Below are 27,910 nucleotides of genomic sequence, written 5' to 3' on the forward strand. Positions count from 1 at the left end.
TTATTAAAGTATTTCCTTTATAACACTTTAAAATAGCATCCCATATGACATTTTTATTCTTTAGATCACCTCTGACCATTCCCCACGTTCTAATGTTAGAAATATTGTTCCAGTATTCGCTTTTGAACGCGTTAAAGTTTCAGCGGGGAAAGTCTCTGGAGACAAAGCACATTCCTTTGTGGATTTTGGAGAGGGAGACCCTAGATCTCCTCTCCTTTAATTTACAACAGGGTGTGAACTGTCAATCCCCCAGCAGCTCCCTCCTCCCCTCTGTAGGTGAGAGAGGGTCTGGTTACTGCCATCCATTGCCAAGCCGATCTGACCCATTCGGATTCTTACAGGACAGTCATGACAAGACAGAGGGGAAATGATGCTGGTAATTAATTGGCAGATATTGTGTTACGTTTGGCTTTTTAAGCCAATAGTGGCTAACCAGGGGTGGGATAATGTAAATGTGGCTTTGATTGGATTGTAGCCGGGAGCTTTATGTTCATGACAGTTTGTGATGGAACAACTGGCAGTGTCAACGTTGATATAGATTAGTGTATGTCAATTAAGAGTAAAAGTAAAGTAAAAGGTCCATGTCTAGTTTTCAATTCCATTTGATTTCAGATAAAGAATAGTATAGGTTCTGAAACCATAAGCATCTATTCTCAATATAAGAATATGTTAGTGGTAAAATACAGTACCATGGCTTCTATTCAGGCTATTGCAGACTTCCGGGTTGGAGCGAGCGGTCGCATCTGCACTCGGTCCGCAGGTAGTATTACATTTCATTACATTTCATTATAGTACAACGGTTTGATTTGTCTAATCTTAGCAATTTCTTCTTAGCTAGCTACATAGCCGTCTTTGTATCATAGATAATTGCGTAATTATCGTATTTCGTCGTCCTAACGCAGTCTACACTGCCCTGCAGCTAGCCAGCTAGCTAACGTCCACCGTTAGCTAGTCCACCGTCTACCGATTAGCAGCACAACTATTACACTCAACTGAACGACTTGATTAGTGTAGTGTTAGCTAGCTACATAGTTGTCTTTGCTGTCTTCGTACCCAAGATAATTGTGTAGTTTAGAGTGTGTAGTTTTATGTCGTCCTTAACATAGGAGACTCTGCTAGCTAGCCAACAGCTAGCCAACGTCTACCGAACAGAACTTCTGCACTCAACAATCCGGTCGCATTTCGCTTCGCTCCACAGGTAGTATCACATTTTTCATTTCATTTCATTACAGTACAACGGCTTGATTTGTTTGATCGTAGCTAGCTACATAGCTAGCTACATAGCCGTCTTTGTATCAAAGATAATTGTGTAGTCTAGAGCGATTTCCTAGGTTAGCTAGCCAGCTATTGTCGTTCTTTTAAAGCAACGTAACGTAATCAACACTGCTAGCTAGCCAGCTAGCCCCGAATAGCAGCACAGTAGAAACTATTACACTCAACGGAACGACTTGATTAGTGTAGTGTCAACAACGCAGCCAATGCCAGCTAGCCTACATAGTCAACAACGCAGCCTCTGCCAGCTAGCCTACTTCAGCAGTACTGTATAATTTTAATCATTTTAGTCAATAAGATTCTTGCTACGTAAGCTTAACTTTCTGAACACTCGTGACGTGTAGTCCACTTGTCATTCCAATCTCCTTTGCATTAGCGTAGCCTCTTGTGTAGCCTGTCAACTATGTGTCTGTCTATCCCTGTTCTCTCCTCTCTGCACAGACCATACAAACGCTCCACACCGCGTGGCCGCGGCCACCCTAATCTGGTGGTCCCAGCGCGCACGACCCACGTGGAGTTCCAGGTCTCCGGTAGCCTCTGGAACTGCCGATCTGCAGCCAACAAGGCAGAGTTCATCTCCGCCTATGTCTCCCTCCAGTCCCTCGACTTCTTGGCACTGACGGAAACATGGATCACCACAGACAACACTGCTACTCCTACTGCTCTCTCTTCGTCTGCCCACGTGTTCTCGCACACCCCGAGAGCTTCTGGTCAGCGGGTGGTGGCACCGGGATCCTCATCTCTCCCAAGTGGTCATTCTCTTTTCTCCCCTTACCCATCTGTCTATCGCCTCCTTTGAATTCCATGCTGTCACAGTTACCAGCCCTTTCAAGCTTAACATCCTTATCATTTATCGCCCTCCAGGTTCCCTCGGAGAGTTCATCAATGAGCTTGATGCCTTGATAAGCTCCTTTCCTGAGGACGGCTCACCTCTCACAGTTCTGGGCGACTTTAACCTCCCCACGCCTACCTTTGACTCATTCCTCTCTGCCTCCTTCTTTCCACTCCTCTCCTCTTTTGACCTCACCTCTCACCTTCCCCCTACTCACAAGGCAGGAAATACGCTCGACCTCATCTTTACTAGATGCTGTTCTTCCACTAACCTCGTTGCAACTCCTCCAAGTCTCCGACCACTACCTTGTATCCTTTTCCCTCTCGCTCTCATCCAACACTTCCCACACTGCCCCTACTCGGATGGTATCGCGCCGTCCCAACCTTCGCTCTCTCTCCCCCCGCTACTCTCTCCTCTTCCATCCTATCATCTCTTCCCTCTGCTCAAACCTTCTCCAACCTATCTCCTGATTCTGCCTCCTCAACCCTCCTCTCCTCCCTTTCTGCATCCTTTGACTCTCTATGTCCCCTATCCTCCAGGCCGGCTCGGTCCTCCCCTCCCGCTCCGTGGCTCGACGACTCATTGCGAGCTCACAGAACAGGGCTCCGGGCAGCCGAGCGGAAATGGAGGAAAACTCGCCTCCCTGCGGACCTGACATCCTTTCACTCCCTCCTCTCTACATTTTCCTCTTCTCTCTCTGCTGCTAAAGCCACTTTCTACCACTCTAAATTCCAAGCATCTGCCTCTAACCCTAGGAAGCTCTTTGCAACCTTCTCCTCCCTCCTGAATCCTCCTCCCCCTCCCCCTCCTCCCTCTCTGCAGATGACTTCGTCAACCATTTTGAAAAGAAGGTCGACGACATCCGATCCTCGTTTGCTAAGTCAAACGACACCGCTGGTTCTGCTCACACTGCCCTACCCTGTGCTCTGACCTCTTTCTCCCCTCTCTCTCCAGATGAAATCTCGCGTCTTGTGACGGCCGGCCGCCCAACAACCTGCCCGCTTGACCCTATCCCCTCCTCTCTTCTCCAGACCATTTCCGGTGACCTTCTCCCTTACCTCACCTCGCTCATCAACTCATCCCTGACCGCTGGCTACGTCCCTTCTGTCTTCAAGAGAGCGAGAGTTGCACCCCCTTCTGAAAAAACCTACACTCGATCCCTCCGATGTCAACAACTACAGACCAGTATCCCTTCTTTCTTTTCTCTCCAAAACTCTTGAACGTGCCGTCCTTGGCCAGCTCTCCCGCTATCTCTCTCAGAATGACCTTCTTGATCCAAATCAGTCAGGTTTCAAGACTAGTCATTCAACTGAGACTGCTCTTCTCTGTATCACGGAGGCGCTCCGCACTGCTAAAGCTAACTCTCTCTCCTCTGCTCTCATCCTTCTAGACCTATCGGCTGCCTTCGATACTGTGAACCATCAGATCCTCCTCTCCACCCTCTCCGAGTTGGGCATCTCCGGCGCGGCCCACGCTTGGATTGCGTCCTACCTGACAGGTCGCTCCTACCAGGTGGCGTGGCGAGAATCCGTCTCCACACCACGTGCTCTCACCACTGGTGTCCCCCAGGGCTCTGTTCTAGGCCCTCTCCTATTCTCGCTATACACCAAGTCACTTGGCTCTGTCATAACCTCACATGGTCTCTCCTATCATTGCTATGCAGACGACACACAATTAATCTTCTCCTTTCCCCTTCTGATGACCAGGTGGCGAATCGCATCTCTGCATGTCTGGCAGACATATCCGTGTGGATGACGGATCACCACCTCAAGCTGAACCTCGGCAAGACGGAGCTGCTCTTCCTCCCGGGAAGGACTGCCCGTTCCATGATCTCGCCATCACGGTTGACAACTCCATTGTGTCCTCCTCCCAGAGCGCTAAGAACCTTGGCGTGATCCTGGACAACACCCTGTCGTTCTCAACTAACATCAAGGCGGTGGCCCGTTCCTGTAGGTTCATGCTCTACAACATCCGCAGAGTACGACCCTGCCTCACGCAGGAAGCGGCGCAGGTCCTAATCCAGGCACTTGTCATCTCCCGTCTGGATTACTGCAACTCGCTGTTGGCTGGGCTCCCTGCCTGTGCCATTAAACCCCTACAACTCATCCAGAACGCCGCAGCCCGTCTGGTGTTCAACCTTCCCAAGTTCTCTCACGTCACCCCGCTCCTCCGCTCCCTCCACTGGCTTCCAGTTGAAGCTCGCATCCGCTACAAGACCATGGTGCTTGCCTACGGAGCTGTGAGGGGAACGGCACCTCAGTACCTCCAGGCTCTGATCAGGCCCTACACCCAAACAAGGGCACTGCGTTCATCCACCTCTGGCCTGCTCGCCTCCCTACCACTGAGGAAGTACAGTTCCCGCTCAGCCCAGTCAAAACTGTTCGCTGCTCTGGCCCCCCAATGGTGGAACAAACTCCCTCACGACGCCAGGACAGCGGAGTCAATCACCACCTTCCGGAGACACCTGAAACCCCACCTCTTTAAGGAATACCTAGGATAGGATAAAGTAATCCCTCTCACCCCCCCCCCTGAAAAGATTTAGATGCACTACTGTTCCACTGGAGGTCATAAGGTGAATGCACCAATTTGTAAGTCGCTCTGGATAAGAGCGTCTGCTAAATGACTTAAATGTAATGTTAAATGCAATAGACCCATTCAATCTCATATACAGTAGCAACAATAGTTACTAGATGAAGATATTTTCTCAATCCAGTTTACAACTACACACAGAAAAGATGGGAAGCTTAAAACACGATGATGATCAACAATAATCACTTAATTCCATTTACTTCAATGAGATTGTATAGCATTGTCATTGAAACAAATAGTCACATACATGAAAGCACAAAGAAGAACATAACCATACCTGCATTTAGCAATAGAATGCTCGAAATCCATACTTCCACGTTCAGCATTGCGTTGGTTTATGAGTTTCCCAACAGTAGTTGCACGCACGCCTAGATGTCAACTACCACTGTGTGTACAATCTCATCTGACCATAGGTCATCAGGGTATCCGGCAGTCCCTGTCCTCGTCTTTAGCCATGCACAACTAAACACAGTGCTGAGTCCTACTGCAGGCAGGAGTCTGGGAAAGCCAGATCCTCAGGATTAACACTAATGCAATTAGTGCCATTTTACAGAGTGAGCACTGGTGACTGCTAGGAAGTCAATTATAGAACAGTGTTGGGAGACCCAGCCACTACTCTTACCTGCTGAGCCTTACAGGCAGATAACAGGCTTGTGTAAGCAGCAGGGCGACTAGAATATTCCTCTTTTGTAAAAGAAGAGTGTGAATGGGTGAAAACTGTAAATAAACCCAAGCTACAACCATACACATGCTTGGTACCTGTCACATTGTTATTAAACTGAGAGCTGATCATTGACTATTGTGCGAAAATATTTCACATTTTAATTGAGCATGCCCTAATTTGTTATGGGAGTGCATAGAATCATCAAGCATCCCAGCAATTTGAACCTTGGACAATTTTTGACAGTTCTCAATAATCATTCATAATGTCTCTATGGGACATTACCTGTGGTTCCTGGTTGGTAGCTGCATATGAATCCTGCAGCGTGCTGTGGGTCACACACATGTACACATGCAGGCCAGCAGAGAGGGATACACGCACGCACGCACGCACGCACAAACACACACGCACACACACACACACACACCTCTGTATTTATAAAGATAACAAATACATTTCCAACATTGTGAGAACTCTTGCACTCATTCCTTCTCCCCCTCTCTCTCTCTCTCTCTCCTTCAATACCCTCCCTTCTCTTTCTCTCTCCTACCCCCTCTTCTCATCCTCTTCTCTCTCCATCCCAGATAGCACATTTGGTTCATTGGAAGTTGTGGGAACCTGTGTTTTTGGTTTCAGATTGGTTCCGGAGCGGAGATTCCTGACCGGCAAAACAGGCTGTAATTCCAGGCTGTTTTTTCAAACAGCTCCTACACTAAAAGGGCATTATCGTCATTTTCACAATATTATTCCAACCTCATAGTGTGGAAATATAATAATAATATAATAATAATCTATGGATTTCACATGACCGGGAATACAGATGTGCATCTGTTGGTCACTGATACCTTAAAAAAAGGTAGGGAGTGGATCAGAAAACCAGTCAGTATCTGGTGTGACCACCATTTGCATCATAAAGCGCAACAAATCTCCTTCGCATTCAGGCTGTTAATAGTGGCGTGTGGAATGTTGCCTCACTCCTCTTCAATGCCTGTGCAAATTTGCTGGATATCGGCGGGAACTGGAACCCGCTGTCGTACACATCAATCCATATCATCCCAAACATGGTCAATGGGTGACATGTCTGGTGAGAATGCAGGCCATGGAAGAAGTGGGACATTTTCAGCTTCCGGGAATTGCATACAGATCTTTGCGACACGGGGCTGTGCATTATAAAAGCTGAAACATGAGGTGATGTCGGTGAATGAATGACATGACAATGGGCCTCAGGCTCTCATCACGGTATCTCTGTGCATTCAAATTGCCATAGATAAAATGCAATTGTGTTCATTGTCCATACCTTATGCCTGCCCATACCATAACCCCAATGCCACAATGGAGCACTTTGTTCACAACCTTGACATAACTTGTTAGGGCTAGGGTGCCTTTTTCAGAATTTCTGCCTGACGAACATGCCCAAAATTAAATGCCTGTTTCTCAGGCCTAGGATATGCTTATAATTGTTAGCATTGGATAGAAAACACGTTTAAGTTTCTACAACTGTTAAAACATTTTGGGGTGGCAGGGTAGCCTAGTGGTTAGAGTGTTGGACTAGCAACTGAAAGGTTGCAAGTTCAAATCCCTGCTAATCTGTCGTTCTGCCCCTGAACAGGCAGTTAACCCACTGTTCCTAGGCCGTCATTGAAAATAAGATTTTGTTCTTAACTGACTTGCCTAGTTAAATAAAGATAATATAAAATAAAAACAATGTCTGAGACTATAACAGAATTCATATGGCAGGCGAGAATTTCTTTTTTTGAGCTCCCAGGCTCTTATTATGTAAACCTATTGTTTCTATGCATGTCCGTCACCCAGATTGCAATTCCTATGGCTTCCACTAGATGTCAACAGTCTTTATTCAAGGTTTTAGGCTTCTTTTTTGAAAAATGAACAAGTATTTGGAGTTTGGAGTCAGGTTACCACCTGAGGCAAATCAGTCTTTCGTCGCGCGCTTACGAATTTGCCTTTCCTATTGAACATACTACTTTCCGTGTGACATATTGTAGTTTATTTACATTTTATTGTACCTGAGGATTAAATAAAACATCATTTGACTTGTTTGGACGAAGTTTAGCGGTAGCTTTTTGGACTCATTTGTCTACGCGTTGAACGAGTGGATTACTGAAATCAATGGCGCCAACTAAACTGACTTTTTGGGATATAAAGAAGGATTTTATGGAACAGAACGACCATTCATGTTGTAGCGGGGACCCTTGGGATCACAAACAGAGGAAGATCTTCAAAGGTAAGGAATTTATTTTATCGCTATTTGTGATTTTGTGAAGCATGTACTGGTTGAAAAATATGTTGATGTGGGGCACCGTCCTCAGACAATCGCATGGTATGCTTTCACCATAAAGCATTTTTGAAATCTGACAATGCAGTTAGATTAACCTGTAGTGACACACGATCCCGTGAACGTTGTCATCATCTGACACTAATTAGCATAACGCAACGGACATAAATCTCCTAGAAAATATTCCTATTCATGAAAATCACAAGTGAAATATATTGGAACACAGTTTAGCCTTTTGTTAATCACCCTGTCATCTCAGATTTTCAAAATATGGTTTACAGCCAACGCTAGACAAGCATTTGTGTAAGTTTATCATAGCCTAGCATAGCATTATGCCTTGCTAGCAGCAGTCAACCTTGTCACGGAAATCAGAAAAGCAATCAAATTAAATCGTTTACCTTTGATGAACTTCGCATGTTTTCACTCACGAGACTCCCAGGTAGACAGCCAAAGTTCATTTTTTCCCAAAATATTATTTTTGTAGGCGAAATAGCTCCGTTTGTTCTTCACATTTGGCTGAGAAATCGCCCGGAAATTGCGGTCACCACAACGCAGAAAAATATTCCAAATTAGCTCCATAATATCGACAGAAACATGGCAAACGTTTAGAATCCATCCTCAAGGTGTTTTTCTAATATCTATTCGATAATATATCCGTCGGGACAATTCGTTTTTCACTAGGACCGATTGGAATAATGGCTACCTCTGTATTTTACGAGAGAATCTCTCTCGGAGCCACCATGTAACCACTTACAGAAATGCGTAAAACTACGTCACAATGCTGTAGACACCTTGGGGAATACGTAGAAAGCGTAAGCTCGTTGATGGTACATTCACAGCTGAATAGGGAGTCATTGGAACGCAGCGCTTTCAAAACCTGGGGCACTTCTGGATTGGATTTTTCTCAGGCTTTCGCCTGCAACATCAGTTCTGTTATACTCACATACAACATCTTTACAGTTTTGGAAACGTTAGAGTGTTTTCTATCCAAAGCTGTCAATTATATGCATATTCTAGCTTTTCCTGACAAAATATCCTCTTTAAAACGGGAACGTTTTTTTCCCAAAAATGAAAATACTGCCCCCTAACACCAAGATGTTAACAAGAAGTTAAGATTTTAAATGATATGACACTTGTATGTTCATGAATGTTTAATAATGCAAATATGTATTTGAATTGCGCGCCCTCCAATTTCACCCGATGTTGGCTAGCCCAAACCGCTTGCCCACACAAGACCATACACATGATCTGTGGTTGTGAGACTGGTTGGACACACTGCCAAATGCTCTAAAATGATGTTGGAGACGGGAAATAGCACTGGTGAACATTCCTCCAGTCACCATGCCAACTGTATTCAGCCTTAAAAACTTCAGACATCTGTGGCATTGTGTTGTGACAAAACTTTCAGCTCATGAAACATTTGACCAACACTTTACATGTTGCATTTATGTTTTTGTTCATTGTATATATAAAACACAGGAAATCATGTTTTTGACTGCAGTGGTCCATTAATTATCATTCTTAGAATGTTTTCTGAATGTTAGTAGTGCTACGTTTGTAACAAAGTGGGAATTTACGAGTTTCCCACTAGTAATTACCAGTTGAATGGCCATTCAAATATACACTGCTCAAAAAATAAAGGGAACACTAAAATAACACATCCTAGAACTGAATGAATGAAATTTTTCTTTACATAGTTGAATGTACTGACAACAATATCACACAAAAATTATCAATGGAAATCAAATTTATCAACCCATGGAGGTCTGGATTTGGAGTCACACTCAAAATTAAGGTGGAAAACCACACTACAGGCTGATCCAACTTTGATGTAATGTCCTTAAAACAAGTCAAAATGAGGCTCAGTAGTGTGTGTGGCCTCCACGTGCCTGTATGACCTCCCTACAACGCCTGGGCATGCTTCTGATGAGGTGGCGGATGGTCTCTCCTGAGGGATCTCCTCCCAGACCTGGACTAAAGCATCTGCCAACTCCTGGACAGTCTGTGGTGCAACGTGGCGTTGGTGGATGGAGCGAGACATGATGTCCCAGATGTGCTCAATTGGATTCAGGTCTAGGGAACGGGCTGGCCAGTCCATAGCATCAATGCCTTCCTCTTGAAGGAACTGCTGACACACTCCAGCCACATGAGGTCTAGCATTGTCTTGCATTAGGAGGAACCCAGGGCCAACCACACCAGCATATGGTCTCACAAGGGGTCTGAGGATCTCATCTCGGTACCTAATGGCAGTCAGGCTACCTCTGGCGAGCACATGGAGGGCTGTGCGGCCCCTCAAAGAAATGCCACCCCACACCATGACTGACCCACCGCCAAACCGGTCATGCTGGAGGATGTTGCAGGCAGCAGAACGTTCTCCACGGCGTCTCCAGACTATCACGTCTGTCACGTGCTCAGTGTGAACCTTCTTTCATCTGTGAAGAGCACAGGGCGCCAGTGGCGAATTTGCCAATCTTGGTGTTCTCTGGCAAATGCCAAACGTCCTGCACGGTGTTGGGCTGTAAGCACAACCCCCACCTGTGGACGTCGGGCCCTCATACCACCCTAATGGAGTCTGTTTCTGACCGTTTGAGTAGACACATGCACATTTGTGGCCTGATGGAGGTCATTTGGCAGTGCTCCTCCTGCTCCTCCTTGCACAAAGGCGGAGGTAGCGGTCCTGCTGCTGGGTTGTTGCCCTCCTACGGCCTCCTCCACGTCTCCTGATGTACTGGCCTGTCTCCTGGTAGCGCCTCCATGCTCTGGACACTACGCTGACAGACACAGCAAAACTTCTTGCCACATCTCGCATTGATGTGCCATCCTGGATGAGCTGCACTACCTGAGCCACTTGTGTGGGTTGTAGACTCCGTCTCATGCTACCACTAGAGTGAAAGCACCGCCATCATTCAAAAGTGACCAAAACATCAGCCAGGAAGCATTGGAACTGAGAAGTGGTCTGTGGTCCCCACCTGCAGAACCACTCCTTTATTGGGGGTGTCTTGCTAAATGCCTATAATTTCCACCTGTTGTCTATTCCATTTGCACAACAGCATGTGAAATTAATTGTCAATCAGTGTTGCTTCCTAAGTGGACAGTTTGATTTCCCAGAAGTGTGATTGACTTGGAGTTACATTGTGTTGTTTAAGTGTTCCCTTTATTTTTTTGAGTTTTTTTTGTTGAGTTTTTTTGTATTTAACCCAGTCTTATGTGGAAAACATACATAAAGATGATATCTCTATCATTCTCTATGTCCCATTGATTCAGAGGGGTTTGGTTAAATTCAGAAGACACATTTCAGTTGAATGCATTAGGTTGTATTAGGTTGTACTGGCTTGTTACCACCCTTTCCCATGATGTTGTTTGTGAGCGTATGGACAGAACCATTGAGGCCATCTCCATTTTTAAGTAGTCCATTTTTCCCCTACTACTTCTATGAGTTGGGAAACATACTGAAAGGGTGCATACAGCCAGGTAGACTGTTGTTTGAACAGGTATAAAGCCAAGGTTAGCTATTTTACTGCCACCTACAGTTATGGAATGTTTGCTCACGAGTATAATCCATTGGCTGATTCCTCCTGATGACCCGGATGAAATCATGTAATCCTTCCTTCACCCATAGGAAGGCCTACCCAGTTGACTACTTTAAAATGGTGGAAGACCTCAATGGCAATGCCAATGCTAAAATAGGTTTTATTAATCTAGAGTCATCTATCTAACTCTATGGTGGTAAATTCCCACTCCCCGCTTGGTCACGAATGCAGCATGAAGTTTTCTTGTGGTTTATATAGTTTATATAGAAAGTTTTCTAAATGTTCTGCGAACGGAATGTATGTTTTAAGTAACATTCTTAGAACATGTTCTAAGGGTTAAATTTAATTTATTTCTTATGGATAGCTTTCTCAATATATTGAGAACATAATGGATGTGTTTTTAAATAACACTAAGAACATTATATGAAATGTTTTTGTGGTTTTCTTTTATGTTCTGAGAACAGAATTTAGAGCTTATTGATATTCCCAGAATATTACCAAGAACTGACATAAAAGAGAACCATACATTCTCTGAATCCATCAATCGATCAATCAATCAATCAATCAATCAAATGTATTTATTTATAAAGCCCTTCTTACATCAGCTGATGTCACAATGTCCTGTACAGAAACCCAGCCTAAAACCCCAAACTGCAAGCAATGCAGGTGTAGAAGTGCGGTGGCTAGGAAAAACTCCATAGAAAGGCCGGAACCTAGGAAGAAACCTAGAGAGGAACCAGACTATGAGGGGTGGCCAGTCCTCTTCTGGCTGTGCCGGGTGGAGATTATAACAGAACATGGCCAAGATGTTCAAATGTTCATAGATGACCAGCAGGGTCAAATAATAATAATCACAGTGGTTGTAGAGGGTGCAACAGGTCAGCACCTCAGGAGTAAATGTCAGTTGGCTTTCATAGCTTTTCACAGCACCTGCTGTCTCTAGAGAGTTTAAAACAGCAGGTCTGGGACAGGTAGCACATCCGGTGAACTGAGACCATCAGTTAAGTCACACCATTTTTGAGTACGTTCCCAGAATGTAGTAAAAACATGACATTAAATCGAACCAGATGGGAACTTGTGTGGAATGTTGTATGGAAGTACTGAAATTCCCATAGAAGGATGTTGTTTCTGAAAGTTCTCTGAACTTTGACAACATTCCCAATGTCAAATCATTTAGTGTTCCTAGAATAATACTTAAAATAAAAAATAAATTGAACCATTCGGGAATCTTTAGGAAATCAAGAAAATAATGTTTTTTTTGTCAAGTTCCTTAATGTGCTGAGAATGTTCCAAAACCAAGCAATTATCCTGCACTATTTCCAGGAAGTTGTGGGAAGCTTGAATGCAAAATAACCATAGGACAACCACGCTCTCACCAAGTTCTTAGAATGAGATCCCTGTCTTTCCCTCACTCCACCTTACTCTCATACCTTCTTAGGGGACGTCTAGAGAGGGGCTGCAGGTCCCATTTCAAGAACAAATGACATGCCTACTGTGCTTTCTGTTCTGTAACCTTGTGACTGTACTGTACTGTACCTGGCCAGCAGTCACATGTATAGTTCCCCTCGTCCTCCAGACAGGTGGCGCTGTTGACACAGGGCTGGGGATTGCATGGAAGGAGAGGAGTTTCACAGTGAAGGTGGTCTGAGAGCAGTCGCAGCTGTACCTGAACGATAACAATTTTTAGTTACAGATCTTTCAGTTTCAGTGCTAATTACTTTTCCAATAAAAAGTGAAGCTATACAAGCAAGCATTATGCAGGCGTTTCTTGTTCTACTCCACAAAATTCAAATCTCTCACACACACACAAACTTCTTACTCATTAACCCCTTCAGGACACAGAGACCCATTTTGGCATGGCTGGTCTTGGTACTCGTCAATTTCGATTTCACAGTGGTCTCCCTGGAAACTGGACATGCAGGTACACGAGAAACTGTTGACGTAGTCATGACAACTCCCACCCTTGACACTCGTCAATCTGGATCTCACAGGTGGCATCTGGAACAACAAACATCCAATATGGCCGACAGAGTCAGTCACAGGGCTCTGGTCGTATAATACGCACTGGCCAAACCATCTGGACAGGTCAGTTTATGGAAACATGAAGGGGAATATCAACATGCACCTGTGGAGATAATACTCAATGTCAAATGCTTTCATGTTGAATGGCTTACGGATCATTATATACTGATATTAGAGGCTCTGTTTCCTTTACTCGTGTTGTTTCTGTTTCTGTGTCAGTTTTGACATAAGCCCCCCTGCGTGGCTTTCATCTGTGTTCTACTATGTAATTCTGAATCCCAGATCAATCATACTGTAAACCAGAACACAGGGCGATGGACTACATAGAAAATATAATATTTTCTAAGTGTGTATTTAATCTTTCCTAAGATTCTCTAAAGAGCTAGGATTACCCATAGATTATCTTTCATGAGCAAATCTCTATTTCTATAACTGGATGTTATCGAGCATGGAAAGCCTATAGATATTCTTATTTCATGTTTTTGTATTTCTATTTTTAAATGTATGGGCTATAGCATAGAAGAGGCTATAGAACAGAGGGTTAGATTTGAGGACTAGTGTACATAACTCAAATTGCCACTAGATGGCATCTGTTTTACTCATTGGGTCAGTGGTGAGCAATCTTCATCCTGTGACCGGGAACACACATGATACAACTTATCAAAGTTATAATTAAAAACAAGTTTATTAAGAGATGTGTTACTTCCTGGCTGGAGCAAAAGCCTGCACTCACATACCGGACCTCTGCAGCTAAGATTGGCCACCCCTTGATCTAAACCATTTAAGAGGGTTTGAGACCTAAATTCACATAACACATGCCTGTTTCAAAACATTTTCTCCCATTTGGTAACTACTGAACAAAGCCCTGAAGGAGCTGTCGCTTCTCATCTTACCTGTAAACCCTGGGCTGCAGAGACAGTCGTACCTGCCCACCCTGTCTATACAGGTGGCTCTGTTCCTGCAGGGCTGTGACACACTTGTTCACCTCTATCGGCAGCGCACACCCTGGAACCCAGGCACGCAGAAACACGAGTAGCCATCACCACGGCTATGACAGATGGCCTGGCTGTAGCAGGGGTTGGGGAACACTGGTCCGTTACCAGTACCTCTGACCTCGCCTTCAGGCGAGACGCACCTGGGGACAGGAAATATAGTTTTGATTGATTGTCTGATTGATGTGTTTCTGTTAGCATACGGGTGGGACGCTCCAGATCTGGAGGGCCAAGGGTTTTCTGCTTTTGTTCTGTCCGTGCACAAACATTTCTGATTAAACTAATATTGATTGATCCCCAGGGGGGAAATTGAAATGTCACAGTAGACTTTTCTGGTATATATTATTTAATTATTTAATGAAAAGGTCTTTCATACATTCTCTTTCTCTTTTTTACATTCTCGTTCCAATATGTCAGTACTCAGTACCACCAGAAAATTGTATCGATATTGAAAAGGGTAAGTGTTTAGTGAGGGTGAACTAAAAGACATCCATGTTTTGTTCTCTTAGCCGTGTGTTACAATGAGTCATGCTTTGCATTGTCCCACACAACCATTGTGTTCTATAATAGCCTTTGACACAAAAGCCTCTCTTTCCACCTTTGAAAAAAAGAATCCTACCATTATCCATTCCAGTACAAGGACATTTGCAAACTTAAGAGCCTCACAAAGCATCACAGCGTGCCTCCATGGCAACCAATTCCACAGTTCCATTTCTGCATTGCCTCTATTGCCATAGCGACCGCAGGCAGACAGAAGTCACTCATTTGAGGCATTTATCACTCCATTCATTCGAAGCACAGCCTCATAGCTGCTGTGGGGCTACTTAATCACACAGCACAGCAGAGCTTAATGACACACCACCTGGCCTGCCAGTCAGTCACAGTTATGTTTTTCCTCTTTTCATTTGTTTGGCTGTAAAAAGGTTGCCTCCAATACTAATTAGTGGATTAATCCATTCATTTGTTTTTACAAAACACATCTTAGAGGGAGGGAGGAATGAACAGCATGGCTCCTCCTAATGCCCAGCATACAGGAATATAGAACTTCCACTCAGATGAGCTGGCATCATGCATACTGTAGATCGGGGATGGCCAATGTTACCTCAGGTGTTTTTTGAGTAGGGCTGGAGCAAAAGCCTCTACACCCAGTAGGTCTCCAGGAGGATGAGGATTGGCTACCCCTGCTGTAGATGCTATAGCACCCATGTCATTTACTAAACAAACAAAAGCTTTCTATGGGAGCGGAAGGTTAGTAAACCTGCATGCACCACCCATCCCGGCACATTGCAGATGTACTATCTCGATTAAGTAAGCTAAATCAAGCTACTTTTTAAGCTCTGACTCTGCTGCAGATCTTTTTACATTTAGTACATGCACATACAAATGCATCTTCTTCTCTGCCTAAGCAAGTTCTGTCTGACTCTGGCATAACTGAGAAAAATGGGATAAGTGTTGCTTTTAATCATCATTTTATCTCAACAGACTTTTTATTTGAGAGAAATGGTGGTTTATTTGACCCTGGTCAGTCAATCGATTGCTTTTCTCTCTACCAACCTCTAGTTCAGGGGTTCCCAAACTTTTTCACTTGGGGGCCCTCCTTCTAGCATTGGGCGTCTATTTCTATGGGCACAAGCTCTGTTCATGACACAAACTGTTCACACGCCTCATGTTGGTGAAGAGAATGTTGCAGGTTTAAAGCTTATTACCTGCAATTCTACACATTTTGTTATGGGGTGAAAGAAAATGTAGCAGTTTTAAAGAAAATTGTCTTGCAATTGTATGTATTTTGCCATGTCTAATGTGCATTCATGCAATATTTGAGTGACTAAAAAGTTACAACAATATATATGGGCTAAAAAAATACATTAAAAAAATTGGGTTTGGAAGGTGGTCCATATCCCCCTTCACAAAGGTTGTGACCCTTGTGACCTATTTCTAAACTTTCTTACCTAGCTAAAATTGTAGAATCCTTGATTAATTCTCAGCTAAGATCTTTCTTAACTTTGAAATGTATTCTAAACATACATCAGTCTGGTTTTAGACCAGATCATAACACTATCTCTGTTGCATCCCTAGCTACAGTATAAATTATGTTATTAACTGTATGGATTAAAGGCAACATTGTGCTGCCCTCTTCATTGACCTGTCAAAAGCCTTCGATGCTGTTAATCACTCACTGCTAATTCAGACGCTTTCCTCAAATGCCCTATACCAGCCTGCATGTAACTGGTAAAAAAAATATGTGACACATAGACCTCAATGTGTACCTACTGACAGTGTTAGATCAGGTTTTCTGGACATAAGAAAAGGTGTCCCACAGGGGTCGATTCTGGGTCCTGTACTATTTACTTTTTACATTAACCCTGTTGACTTGTCTGTAAAAAAATGTAACCTGCACTTACATTTACATTACATTTAAGTCATTTAGCAGACGCTCTTATCCAGAGCGACTTACAAATTGGTGCTTTCACCTTATGACATCCAGTGGAACAGCCACTTTACAATAGTGCATCTAGGTCTTTTAAGGGGGGGTGAGAAGGATTACTTTATCCTATCCTAGGTATTCCTTAAAGAGGTGGGGTTTCAGGTGTCTCCGGAAGGTGGTGATTGACTCCGCTGTCCTGGGCGTCGTGAGGGAGTTTGTTCCACCATTGGGGGCCAGAGCAGCGAACAGTTTTGACTGGGCTGAGCGGGAACTGTACTTCCTCAGTGGTAGGGAGGCGAGCAGGCCAGAGGTGGATGAACGAGTGCCCTTGTTTGGGTGTAGGGCCTGATCAGAGCCTGGAGGTACTGAGGTGCCGTTCCCCTCACAGCTCCGTAGGCAAGCACCATGGTCTTGTAGCGGATGCGAGCTTCAACTGGAAGCCAGTGGAGAGAGAGGAGGAGCGGGGTGACGTGAGAGAACTTGGGAAGGTTGAACACCAGACGGGCTGCGGCGTTCTGGATGAGTTGTAGGGGTTTAATGGCACAGGCAGGGAGCCCAGCCAACAGCGAGTTGCAGTAATCCAGACGGGAGATGACAAGTGCCTGGATTAGGACCTGCGCCGCTTCCTGTGTGAGGCAGGGTCGTACTCTGCGGATGTTGTAGAGCATGAACCTACAGGAACGGGCCACCGCCTTGATGTTATTTGAGAACGACAGGGTGTTGTCCAGGATCACGCCAAGGTTCTTAGCGCTCTGGGACGAGGACACAATGGAGTTGTCAACCGTGATGGCGAGATCATGGAACGGGCAGTCCTTCCCGGGAGGAAGAGCAGCTCCGTCTTGCCGAGGTTCAGCTTGAGGTGATGATCCGTCATCCACACTGATATGTCTGCCAGACATGCAGAGATGCGATTCGCCACCTGGTCGTCAGAAGGGGGAAAGGAGAAGATTAATTGTGTGTCGTCTGCATAGCAATGATAGGAGAGACCATGTGAGGTTATGACAGAGCCAAGTGACTTGGTGTATAGCGAGAATAGGAGAGGGCCTAGAACAGAGCCCTGGGGGACACCAGTGGTGAGAGCACGTGGTGAGGAGACGGATTCTCGCCACGCCACCTGGTAGGAGCGACCTGTCAGGTAGGACGCAATCAAGCGTGGGCCGCGCCGGAGATGCCCAACTCGGAGAGGGTGGAGAGGAGGATCTGATGGTTCACAGTATCGAAGGCAGCCGATAGGTCTAGAAGGATGAGAGCAGAGGAGAGAGAGTTAGCTTTAGCAGTGCGGAGCGCCTCCGTGATACAGAGAAGAGCAGTCTCAGTTGAATGACTAGTCTTGAAACCTGACTGATTTGGATCAAGAAGGTCATTCTGAGAGAGATAGCGGGAGAGCTGGCCAAGGAATAATTTTGCCCGCCCAATTTTTCAGTTTTTGATTTGTTAAAAAAGTTTGAAATATCCAATAAATGTCGTTCCACTTCATGATTGTGTCCCACTTGTTGTTGATTCTTCACAAAAAATACAGTTTTATATCTTTATGTTTGAAGCCTGAAATGTGGCAAAAGGTTGCAAAGTTCAAGGGGGCCGAATACTTTCGCAAGGCACTGTATATAGTATAATACCTGAAATGTATTTGACATTTTTTATCTAACATGTTTTATGTTTAATAACCTATTTTGTTTGTATTATTTTCTTTCAGATTCCTCCCCGGCGTACAACGGCACAGAAGACCTCACACATCTAGAGCACATGGAGGAATCCGGCTCACCGAACATTCACAATGAAACAACCAAACCGGGGGATTTCACCGTTTTAAATGACATTTCAGAGGCAGACGACAGGCTGTTATGGGATGCGGCCAACCTTCTTGATTCAGCCAATTCTTTGGTGGAAACAACCGGATCTGAAATAGAACAAGCTAAGCTTTTCACAGCCTCTCCAGGACTCAGTTTACATAGCTTCACGTTTGTTTCGTTATTTTGCACGTTTTTTGTGTTTCTTCGTTTAATTAAAGAGTATTTATTCGTATCACGCTGCACCTTGGTCTCCTCCATACAACGAACGTGACACACGCATTCTCCTGGTACTGCTGCTCAATCCATGTATGGTGTATGTGATGTAAACAGAGATGTCTACTTCCTTGGGGACCTGAATATTGCCCGGTTTTCATCAAGCTGTCTGCTCAAAAGGAAGCTTCTTACTGTAACCAGTGCCTGTAATCTGGTTCAGGTTATTAATCAACCTACCAGGGTGTTTAAAAACACTACAGGAACAAGATCATCCACATGTATCGATCACATTTTTACTAATGCTGTCAAACTTTGTCCTGAAGCTGTATCCTAACACAGACACTGGACAGAAGAACTCCTCATAGAAGGCCAGCCTTCCAGAATTGCCTGTTTAGTGTTGACGTTGAGACTGGTGTTTTGCGGGTACTATTTAATGAAGCTTCCAGTTGAAGACTTGTGAGGCGTCTGTTTCTCAAACAAAACACTCTAATGTACTTGTCCTCTTGCTCAGTTGTGCACCGGGGCCTCCCACTCTTCTTTCTATTCTGGTTAGAGCCAGTTTGCTCTTTTTTGCGAAGGGAATAGTACACAGGGGTTTACCAGATCTTCAGGTTCTTGACAATTTCTTGCATGGAAGAGCCTTCATTTCTCAGAACAAAAATAGCATGACGAGTTTCAGAAGAAACTGTTGTTTCTGGCCATTTTGAGCCTGTAATGGAACACACAAATGCTGATGCTCCAGATACTCAACTCGTCTAAAGAAGGCCAGTTGTATTGCTTTTTTAATCAGCACAACAGTTTTCAGCTGTGCTAACATAATTGTATCTGTACCTTTTTAAACTCACTTTCTGCACCTGCTTTCTGACTCCTGGCGTGTACGTCACAGAATAACACCTCACAAGATTCAACTCTCTTCCAGACGGCAGGAACCTCCCGCTCCGCCAGAAGCTGAGCCCCCGGTTTATGGGGCTGTTCAATGTCCCCCGGAGGGTCGTAAACCACTGACTACCGGATCTCACCCTCTTTTCATGTTTCCCACCTCACGCTGGTGGTTCCTGGTCCCCTGGCTGATGCTGTCCCCCATGACAACCCACCGCCACCCCTGGACATCGAGGGAAGCCCAGCCTATGCTGTCAGATCCCTCCTGTATGTCGTGGGGGTTGGCTACAGTACCTGGTGGGCTGGGAGGGGTATGGTCCAGAGGAGCAGTGTTGGTTAAACTCACCTTCTGCACCTGCTTTCTGATCCCCGCCGTTTACGTTCCAACTCATCAGTTCAAATAGGCTACATGTCGTATTAAACAGCATATAAACACTCAAAATGGGTCAAGAGCCATAAGGGGTAGTCTGGATTATTTAGGCTATATTATTAACCTATTATTTAAATGATTTGAAGTCCATATAAATAAATTGGCAAGCATTTGCGAGTGCGACACACTAGGTTGGCAGGGACATTATAGTGCTCAGCATTTAAACATTTTGTATTAAATCATTAAGTGCCATACTTAGAATTTATATTAAATGACAAATGCCTTTTTATTTAGAAATACTGTGTAACAATGACACACTTAGCTAGCTACCCACCTCATTCTTTGCTGTTAGCATGTGCACATATACTGAACAAAAATGTAAACATGCAAAAGTTTCAAATATTTAATTAGTTACAGTTCATATGGAAATCAGTCAATTGAAATAAATGCATTACTAATATATGGATTTCACATGACTGGGAATACAGATATGCATTTGTTGGTCCCATATACCTTACAAAAAGGTAGGGGCATGGATCAGAAAACCAGTCAGTATCTGGTGTGACCACCATTTGCCTCATGCAGAAACACAGATCTCCTTCACATAGAGTTGATCAGGCTGTCGATTGTGGACTGTGGAATATTGTGCCACTCCTGTTCAATTGCTTTGTGAAGTTGCTCGATATTGGCGGTAACTGGAACATGCTGTCGTACACTGAGATCCAGAGCATCCCAAACATGCTTAATGGGTGACATGTCTGGTGAGAATGCAGGCCATGGAAGAAGTGGGACATTTTCAGCTTCCAGGAATTGTGTACAGATCCTTGCAACATGGGGCCGTGCATTATCCTGCTGAAACATGAGGTGATGGCGGCAGATGACTGACACAACAATGAATCCCCGGATCTTGTCACTGTATCTATGTGCATTTAAATTGCCATTTTATAAAATACCTTTGTGTTCGTTGTTCGTAGCTTATGCCTGTCAATCCCATAACCCCACGACACAGTGGGGCACTTTGACATCAGAAAACCGCTCACCCACATGACACCATACACTTGGTCTGATGTTGGACGTACTGCCAAATTCCCTAAAACGACGTTGGAGGCAGTTTATGCTAGAGAAATTACCATTCAATTCTCTGGCAACAGTTCTGAGGGACATTTCTGCAGTCAGCATGCCAATTGCCTTCAAAACATAAGACATCTGTTGTGTTGTTTGACAAAACTGCACATTTTAGAGTAGCCTTTTTGTAAGGGTTTTCCTGTGGTGAAGGAGAAGCGGACCAAAATGCAGCGTGGTGGTTATTCATGTTCTTTAATAAAGGAACTAGACATGAAATAACTAACAAAACAATAAATGTGCGAAAACCTAAACAGTCCTATCTGGTGCAAACACAGCGACAGGAACAATCACCCACAAACACACAGTGAAACCCAGGCTACCTAAGTATGATTCTCAATCAGAGACAACTAATGACACCTGCCTCTGATTGAGAACCATACTAGGCCAAAACATAGAAATACCCAAAACCTAGAAAAACAAACATAGACTGCCCACCCAACTCACGACCTGACCATACTAAATAAATACAAAACAAAGGAAATAAAGGTCAGAACGTGACACTTTTACTGTCCCCAGCACAGAGTGCACCTGTGTAATGATCATGCTGTTTAATCTTATTGATATGCCACACCTGTCAGGTGGATGGATTATCTTGGCAAAGTAGAAAAGCTCACTAACAGGATGTAAACAAATGTGTGTAAAATTTGAAAGAAATAAGCTTTTTTTGTGTATGGAACATGGGACCACCACTTTATATGTTGCGTTTATATTTTTGATCAGTGTCGTAAGTACACCATTATGCTTTCGGGATAGGTGTCCTTTCAGATTCCAGAATTATTCGTTAGTTGTGGACACTACATCACAGCACTCCCTGTCTTGCTCTTGTTCCTCATTTTTGTAAGTCACCTTGATTTTGCACCTGACTTGACTAGTTAATTAAAGGTTACATTTCTTTATGAAAATATTTAGCTAATTCAATGACAGTAGCTAAAGCAAGGGGCTATAGCAGCAAATGGCCTACAAATGCATGCTGGGCCGGGCATGCCCTGAGCTCAAGAATTGCGCGAAATTAGATATGGAGAGAAAGGGGGACTGCTTCAGCCTTTGGGAAACTAAATGCTGATTGGTTAAAACCGTATTCCAGCTTGTGTCTATTCCACAAGTTACCAACGGCTAAAATGTCTATTTACTCTGGTCCATCTGACTGCAAAATCTGCTGTCTCATCAGCCCAACCAGGCATTTTTTCCAACTTCTCCACTATAAAAATAATCTAGATATTATCTCATATTTCTTTTAAACTAACATTTCGTTTTCAACAGTGGAGATTTCTATAAACCTTGCCGTCTGTCTCGCTGATATTTGCAGCATTGTTTCAATATTTAAATTCGATCTCCAGCTGTCCCAGAGTAATGAACGTGTCAGCAGTCGGGACGAGACAGGCAAGCAGCTTTTCTCAGCCGTCGAAATCGTGAATCAGCTGGCATCATTTTTATGGATATATATAAAGAAATGTCAATAGAAATGCAGTTGGTTGGCTGTCTTTCCAGCTTCAGTTTGAAGTGATTGTGTTGTTGGCTAGCTCTTCTGCTCTGAACAACAGTGTCCTGACGAGAGACCACATTTTCTATGCCAGGTGAAATTGTGCATCATTAGCTCATTTTTATGGATGTATCCAAATAAATGTCACAAGAAAACAGCTTAAACAAACGCAAACAAACGCAAACCTACTTTGCTGTTATTCTGGCTACGCTGTTTGACGCGACTGTTTTTTAAATTAAATGTTTTATTTCACCTTTATTTAACCAGGTAGGCCAGTTGAGAACAAGTTGAGAACAGTGTGACAAAAAACAACACAGAGTTACACATGGGATAAGCAAACGCACAGTCAATAACACCATAGAAAAATCCATGTACAGTGTGTGCAAATATAGTAAGATTAGGGAGGTAAGGCAATAAATAGACCATAGTGGCGAAATAATTACAAATTAGAATTAACACTAGAGTGATAGATGTGCAGATGATGATGTGCAAGTAGAGATACTGGGGACTGGGGTGCAGAAGAGCAAAAATAAATAAATAACAATATGGGGATGAGGTAGTTGGGTGTGCTATTTACAGATGGGCTGTGTACAGGTACAGTGATCGGTAAGCTGCTCTGATAGTTGACGTCGAAAAGTTTGAGAGGACTATATAAGTCTCCAGCTTCTGTGATTTTTGAAATTCATTCCAGTCATTGGCAGCAGAGAACTGGAAGGAAAGGCGGCCACAGGGGGTGTAGGTTTTGGGGATGACCAGTGAAATATACCTGCTGGAGCGTGTGCTACGGGTGGGTGTTGCTATGTGTGTGTGTGTGTGTGTGCGTGTCCGTGTGTGTGTGTGTGCATTGAGCTGAGATAAGGCAGGGGTTTACCTATCAAAGACTTAAAGATGACCTGGAGCCAGTGGGTTTGGCGACGAATATGTAGTGAGGACCAGCCAACAAGAGCATACAGGTCGCAGTGGTGGGTAATATATGGGGCTTTGGTGACAAAACGGATGGCACTGTGATAGACTACATTCAATTGCTGAGTAGAATGTTGGAGGATATTTTGTAAATGACATTGTGAAGGAGGCTTTGTTGCGAAATAGGACGCCGATTCTAGATTTCATTTTGGATTGGAGATTCTTATTAATATGAGTCTGGAAGGTGTCAGGAATTGTGAACAACAGAGTTTAAATGTATTTGGCTAAGGTGTATTTAACCTTTCTGACTCCAACTGTACCTTTAACTGCTGATCTAGGATCAGTTAAGATGACAGATAAAGTACTGTTCCTATTAGGATGGATGAAGTCAACTGACCTTGGATCAGTGTGTTTTGTTTTCTGAGGCCAACTATCACTTCTCTTCTATAATGTGGTCTCAGAAACAACGAGATTGAAACACTGTCTTTGTTTTGTCCTCAAATCAAATTTTATTGGTCACATACACATGCTTAGCAGATGGTATTGCGGGTGTAGCAAAATGCTTGTGTTTCTAGCTTCAACAGTGCAGTAATATCTAACAATTCACAACAATAAACACCAACCTACAAGTAAAATAATGGAATTATTGAATATATAAATATTAGGATAAGCAATGTCAGAGTGGCATAGACTAAAATACAGTAGAATATAATATAATACAGTATAAACATATGAGATGAGTAAAGCAAAAATATGTAAACATTATTAAAGTGACTAGTGTTCCATTATTAAAGTGGCCAGTGATTTCAAGAATATGTTTAAAGGGCAGCAGCCTCTAATGTGCAGGTTACATAACCGGTGATGTCTATTTAACAGTCTGATAGCCTTGAGATAGAAGCTTTTTTTCAGTCTCTCGGTCCCAGCTTTGATGCACCTGTACTGACCTCGCCTTCTGGATGATAGCGGAGTGAACAGGCAGTGACTCGGGTGGTTGTTGTCCTTGATAATCTTTTTGGCCTTCCTGTGACATCGTGTGCTGTAGGTGTCCTGGAGGCCAGGTAGTTTGCTACTGTGATGCGTTGGGCAGACCACACCACCCCATGGACCAGCATCCCTGTGGAATGCTTTCGTCACCTTGCCCCGACGAAGGCAAAAGGGGTGCAACTCAATATAGGAAGGTGTTCCTAATGTTTTGTACACTTGGTGTACATAACATGTTTCTCATTACCATATGAATGGTTGCAGCAAATTATGTGAGCCAGAGTAGTACACTGGATGGTGCTATTGGACTACTGATATGATGAACTCTGTGTTAGGGAAACTGATTGGCAGTAGAAGGATTGTGTGCGTGTGTGCATACTGGCTGTCCCCGGAGTGTTGTGAGGGTCTGGTGCCGAGCGGAGCCACGCTGGTCATCTTCGGCGCTCATCCGCAGCTGCAAGCGGATCATCCCCTGCATGGGGTTCATTACCTATGCCATCCAGGTCCTCCTCAACCTCTCCAAGGTGGGTCCTCCTCCCACATTCCTGTAGTGCTTTCATACAGCCACTGTGTTGTGTTGTGTTGTGCCCAGGCCCAAATCAATCCCACAGGTAAAAAAAAAAAAATCATTCTTATTACTTTCACTTTATGTGATATGTATTACCCTGTTCAGAATGTCAAATGTTTTTTTCATATATTTTTTTACTAAACATGAACATTCTCTGCCTTCGTGGCTGCCTTCCTTCCTTAAGAGTGTCCCCCTCCACCAGTATGACAAGACAATCAAGGCGGTGTGTGACGTAGAGAACTCTGTGGACATGCTGCTGGATCTGCTGCAGATCTACAGGGAGAAGGCAGGAGACAAGGTGCCTGACAAGGGAAGCAGCATCTTCACTAAGGCCTGCTTTCTCCTGGTCATCCTGCTGCAGAACCAGAAGAGGGCTCTGGTATGGCACTACTACTTCAACAACAACCACAACATCATGATCAGTATAATTACTTTATTTTGGAAGAGCTTTTCATACAACTAAAACAAAACATTGGTAATAACATGAAAAAGATGTGACTCGTGAAGAAAGAAAACCGTTACGATTACGGGAAAATTATTAGACCACAGTCGAGGACACAGCAGTTCACCTGAAACAAGACTGACTCCAAACACTTGATTTTGTGTGCATTTTACATTTACTTTACTTTTCGCCACATTTGTTGATAACAAAATCTAAAAATACCCTGGATACATTCAGTAACATGATAAGAATATTCCTGGAAAATGTGGGGTAGGTGCATCATGTAACATAAGATAAAAAATGACAAGGGTGTCACGTTCTGACCATAGTTCTGTTATTTTATTCTTTGTTCTAGTATGGTCAGGGCGTGAGTTGGGGTGGGCAGTCTGTTTGTTTTTCTATGTTGGTTTTTGAGTTCGGCCTAGTATGATTCTCAATCAGAGGCAGGTGTCGTTACTTGTCTCTGATTGAGAATCATACTTAGGTAGCCTGGGTTTCACTTTTGGTTTGTGGGTGTTTGGGCCACACGGTACTGTTTCGGTTTTCGTTTTGTTCACATCGTTTATTGTTTTGTATTTCAGTGTTCGGTTTGTTTTGAATAAATCATCATGAACACTCACCACACTGCGCTTTAGTCTGATCCTTCTTCCACCGACGACAACCCTTACAAAGGGTTTGAGGGAGAGGACTAACTGGTGTCTTCAATTGGCCACACACTTCTCCCAAGTGTATACATATACAGTGGGGAGAAGAAGTATTTGATTTTGCAGGTTTTCCTACTTACAAAGCATGTAGAGGTCTGTAATTGTTTATCAACTGTGAGAGACGGAATATAGACAAACAGGCTCATTCTGTTCGGAACAACCCGGAGTATGACGCCATGTCATCTTGTAACTGTACATTAAACATAGTGATCGAAAATATTGACACTGTATATAACATACGTTTTATGAAGTGCTTAGGAAATAGTAGGAGAGATTCCTCTCAGAAAAACAAGTAACATGACCGACAAAGACCAATGACAGAGGGAGTATATATATATACAGTGATAGTGGGGATTAGAACCAGGTGTGTAATGATGACGAGACAAGTCAGGGGTTGATGAGTGAAGGGCGTTTGCCAGCAGTAGGTTCGGCGACACCGAACGCCTGAGCTGGACAGGATGGGGAGCCAAAGCGAAGGCTGGTGTGACAGCTGCATGCAAACAGGTCTCTTTTTTTGCTTTCTTGAGCTCCAAAATGCAGGTGTTTCAGCCTAGCTCAGTGCTTCTGTGGTCTCTAGTTGGGCCGTGATTGGCTCAGTGTTCTGTCACTCGGGACACTACATCACTGCAAAATCTATGGGTAGAGCTCGAAAATTCAAGCCTCTTGGGTGCTGCCATAGACTTACATTAGAAGTGCCCATCCAAGAAGGCTCAAGGTCATTGGCCACAGATAAAATGATGTCAAGTCACGTTATTTCTACCGCAGCATTGATCGGACTGATCAAGGCAAGCTAGACAAGAAGTCATCAATAATGAATGAAGTCGACAATCTACTGGCAAATCATTTTCAACCCTTGTCATATGAAGAGAAATTATAGATTAAACATATAGGTGCTCATCAGCCATTGGACATAAACATCAAACAACAAGTTGGAAATCGCAAATTTTACATTGAGTGTTGAGGCGCGACTGCAGCCTCGGGTTTGATCCAGGCTGTGTCACAGCCGGCCTAGTCTGGGAGACCCATGGGATGGAGCACAATTGGCCCAGCGTCGTCTGGGTTAGGGGAGGGATTGGCCAGCCGTGATTTCCTTGTCTCATCATGCTCTAGCTACTCCGGGCCGGGTGCCTGCAAGCTGACTTCGGTCGTCATTTTGACACATTGGTGCGGCTGGCTTCCGGGTTAAGCGAGCAGGATGTCAAGAAGCAGTGTGGCTTAGCTCTCGACCTTCGTTGAGTCCTTAGGGGAGTTGCAGCAATGAGACAAGATCGTAACTTCTGGTACATGGTGTTGCATGTGAATGTTTATCCTTTTTATTTATTTACCCTGTTTTTCTCCCCAATTTTGTGATATCCAATTGGTAAAATTTGAGAACACTGGCCATGATGTCAATCCAGCATGATTTCTGCCGCATTCAAAACTACTGGAAACTTGGAACTGGGAAATCTCAGACTTCAGTGAGTTTGATACAACTCGGAAAAAAACTAGCTTCGACTTGGAAATAATTTTGAAAGGACACCTATCCCGAAAGCATGATGGTGTACTTACGACACTGATCAAAAATATAAACGCAACATATAAAGTGGTGGTCCCATGTTCCATACACAAAAAAAAGCGTATTTCTTTCAAATTTTACACACAAATTTGTCTACATCCTGTTAGTGAGCTTTTCTACTTTGCCAAGATAATCCATCCACCTGACAGGTGTGCCATATCAATAAGATTAAACAGCATGATCATTACACAGGTGCACTCTGTGCTGGGGACAGTAAAAGGCTACTCTAAAATGTGCAGTTTTGTCAAACAACACAACAGATGTCTTATATTTTGAAGGCAATT

At 43.9% G+C, this 27,910-nt stretch overlaps 1 protein-coding gene and 1 pseudogene across 1 annotated transcript in view; one reads left to right on the top strand and one right to left on the bottom strand.

Moving 5' to 3' along the window:
* The window catches only part of LOC115145302 (protein crumbs homolog 1-like), a 32,032-nt gene extending 26,901 nt beyond the window's left edge, over positions 1-5,131 (bottom strand). Inside the window, 1 exon segment of the mRNA XM_029686770.2 lies at positions 4,971-5,131. Coding sequence (XP_029542630.2) covers positions 4,971-5,019 — 49 coding nt within the window. The 5' untranslated portion in view covers positions 5,020-5,131.
* A 19,545-nt stretch (positions 5,132-24,676) lies between these two features.
* On the top strand, positions 24,677-27,307 carry LOC115145408 (abnormal spindle-like microcephaly-associated protein homolog; annotated as a pseudogene).
* Positions 27,308-27,910: the final 603 nt, after the last annotated feature.

Source organism: Oncorhynchus nerka, linkage group LG17, assembly GCF_034236695.1.
Source record: "Oncorhynchus nerka isolate Pitt River linkage group LG17, Oner_Uvic_2.0, whole genome shotgun sequence".
NCBI lineage: Eukaryota > Metazoa > Chordata > Actinopteri > Salmoniformes > Salmonidae > Oncorhynchus > Oncorhynchus nerka.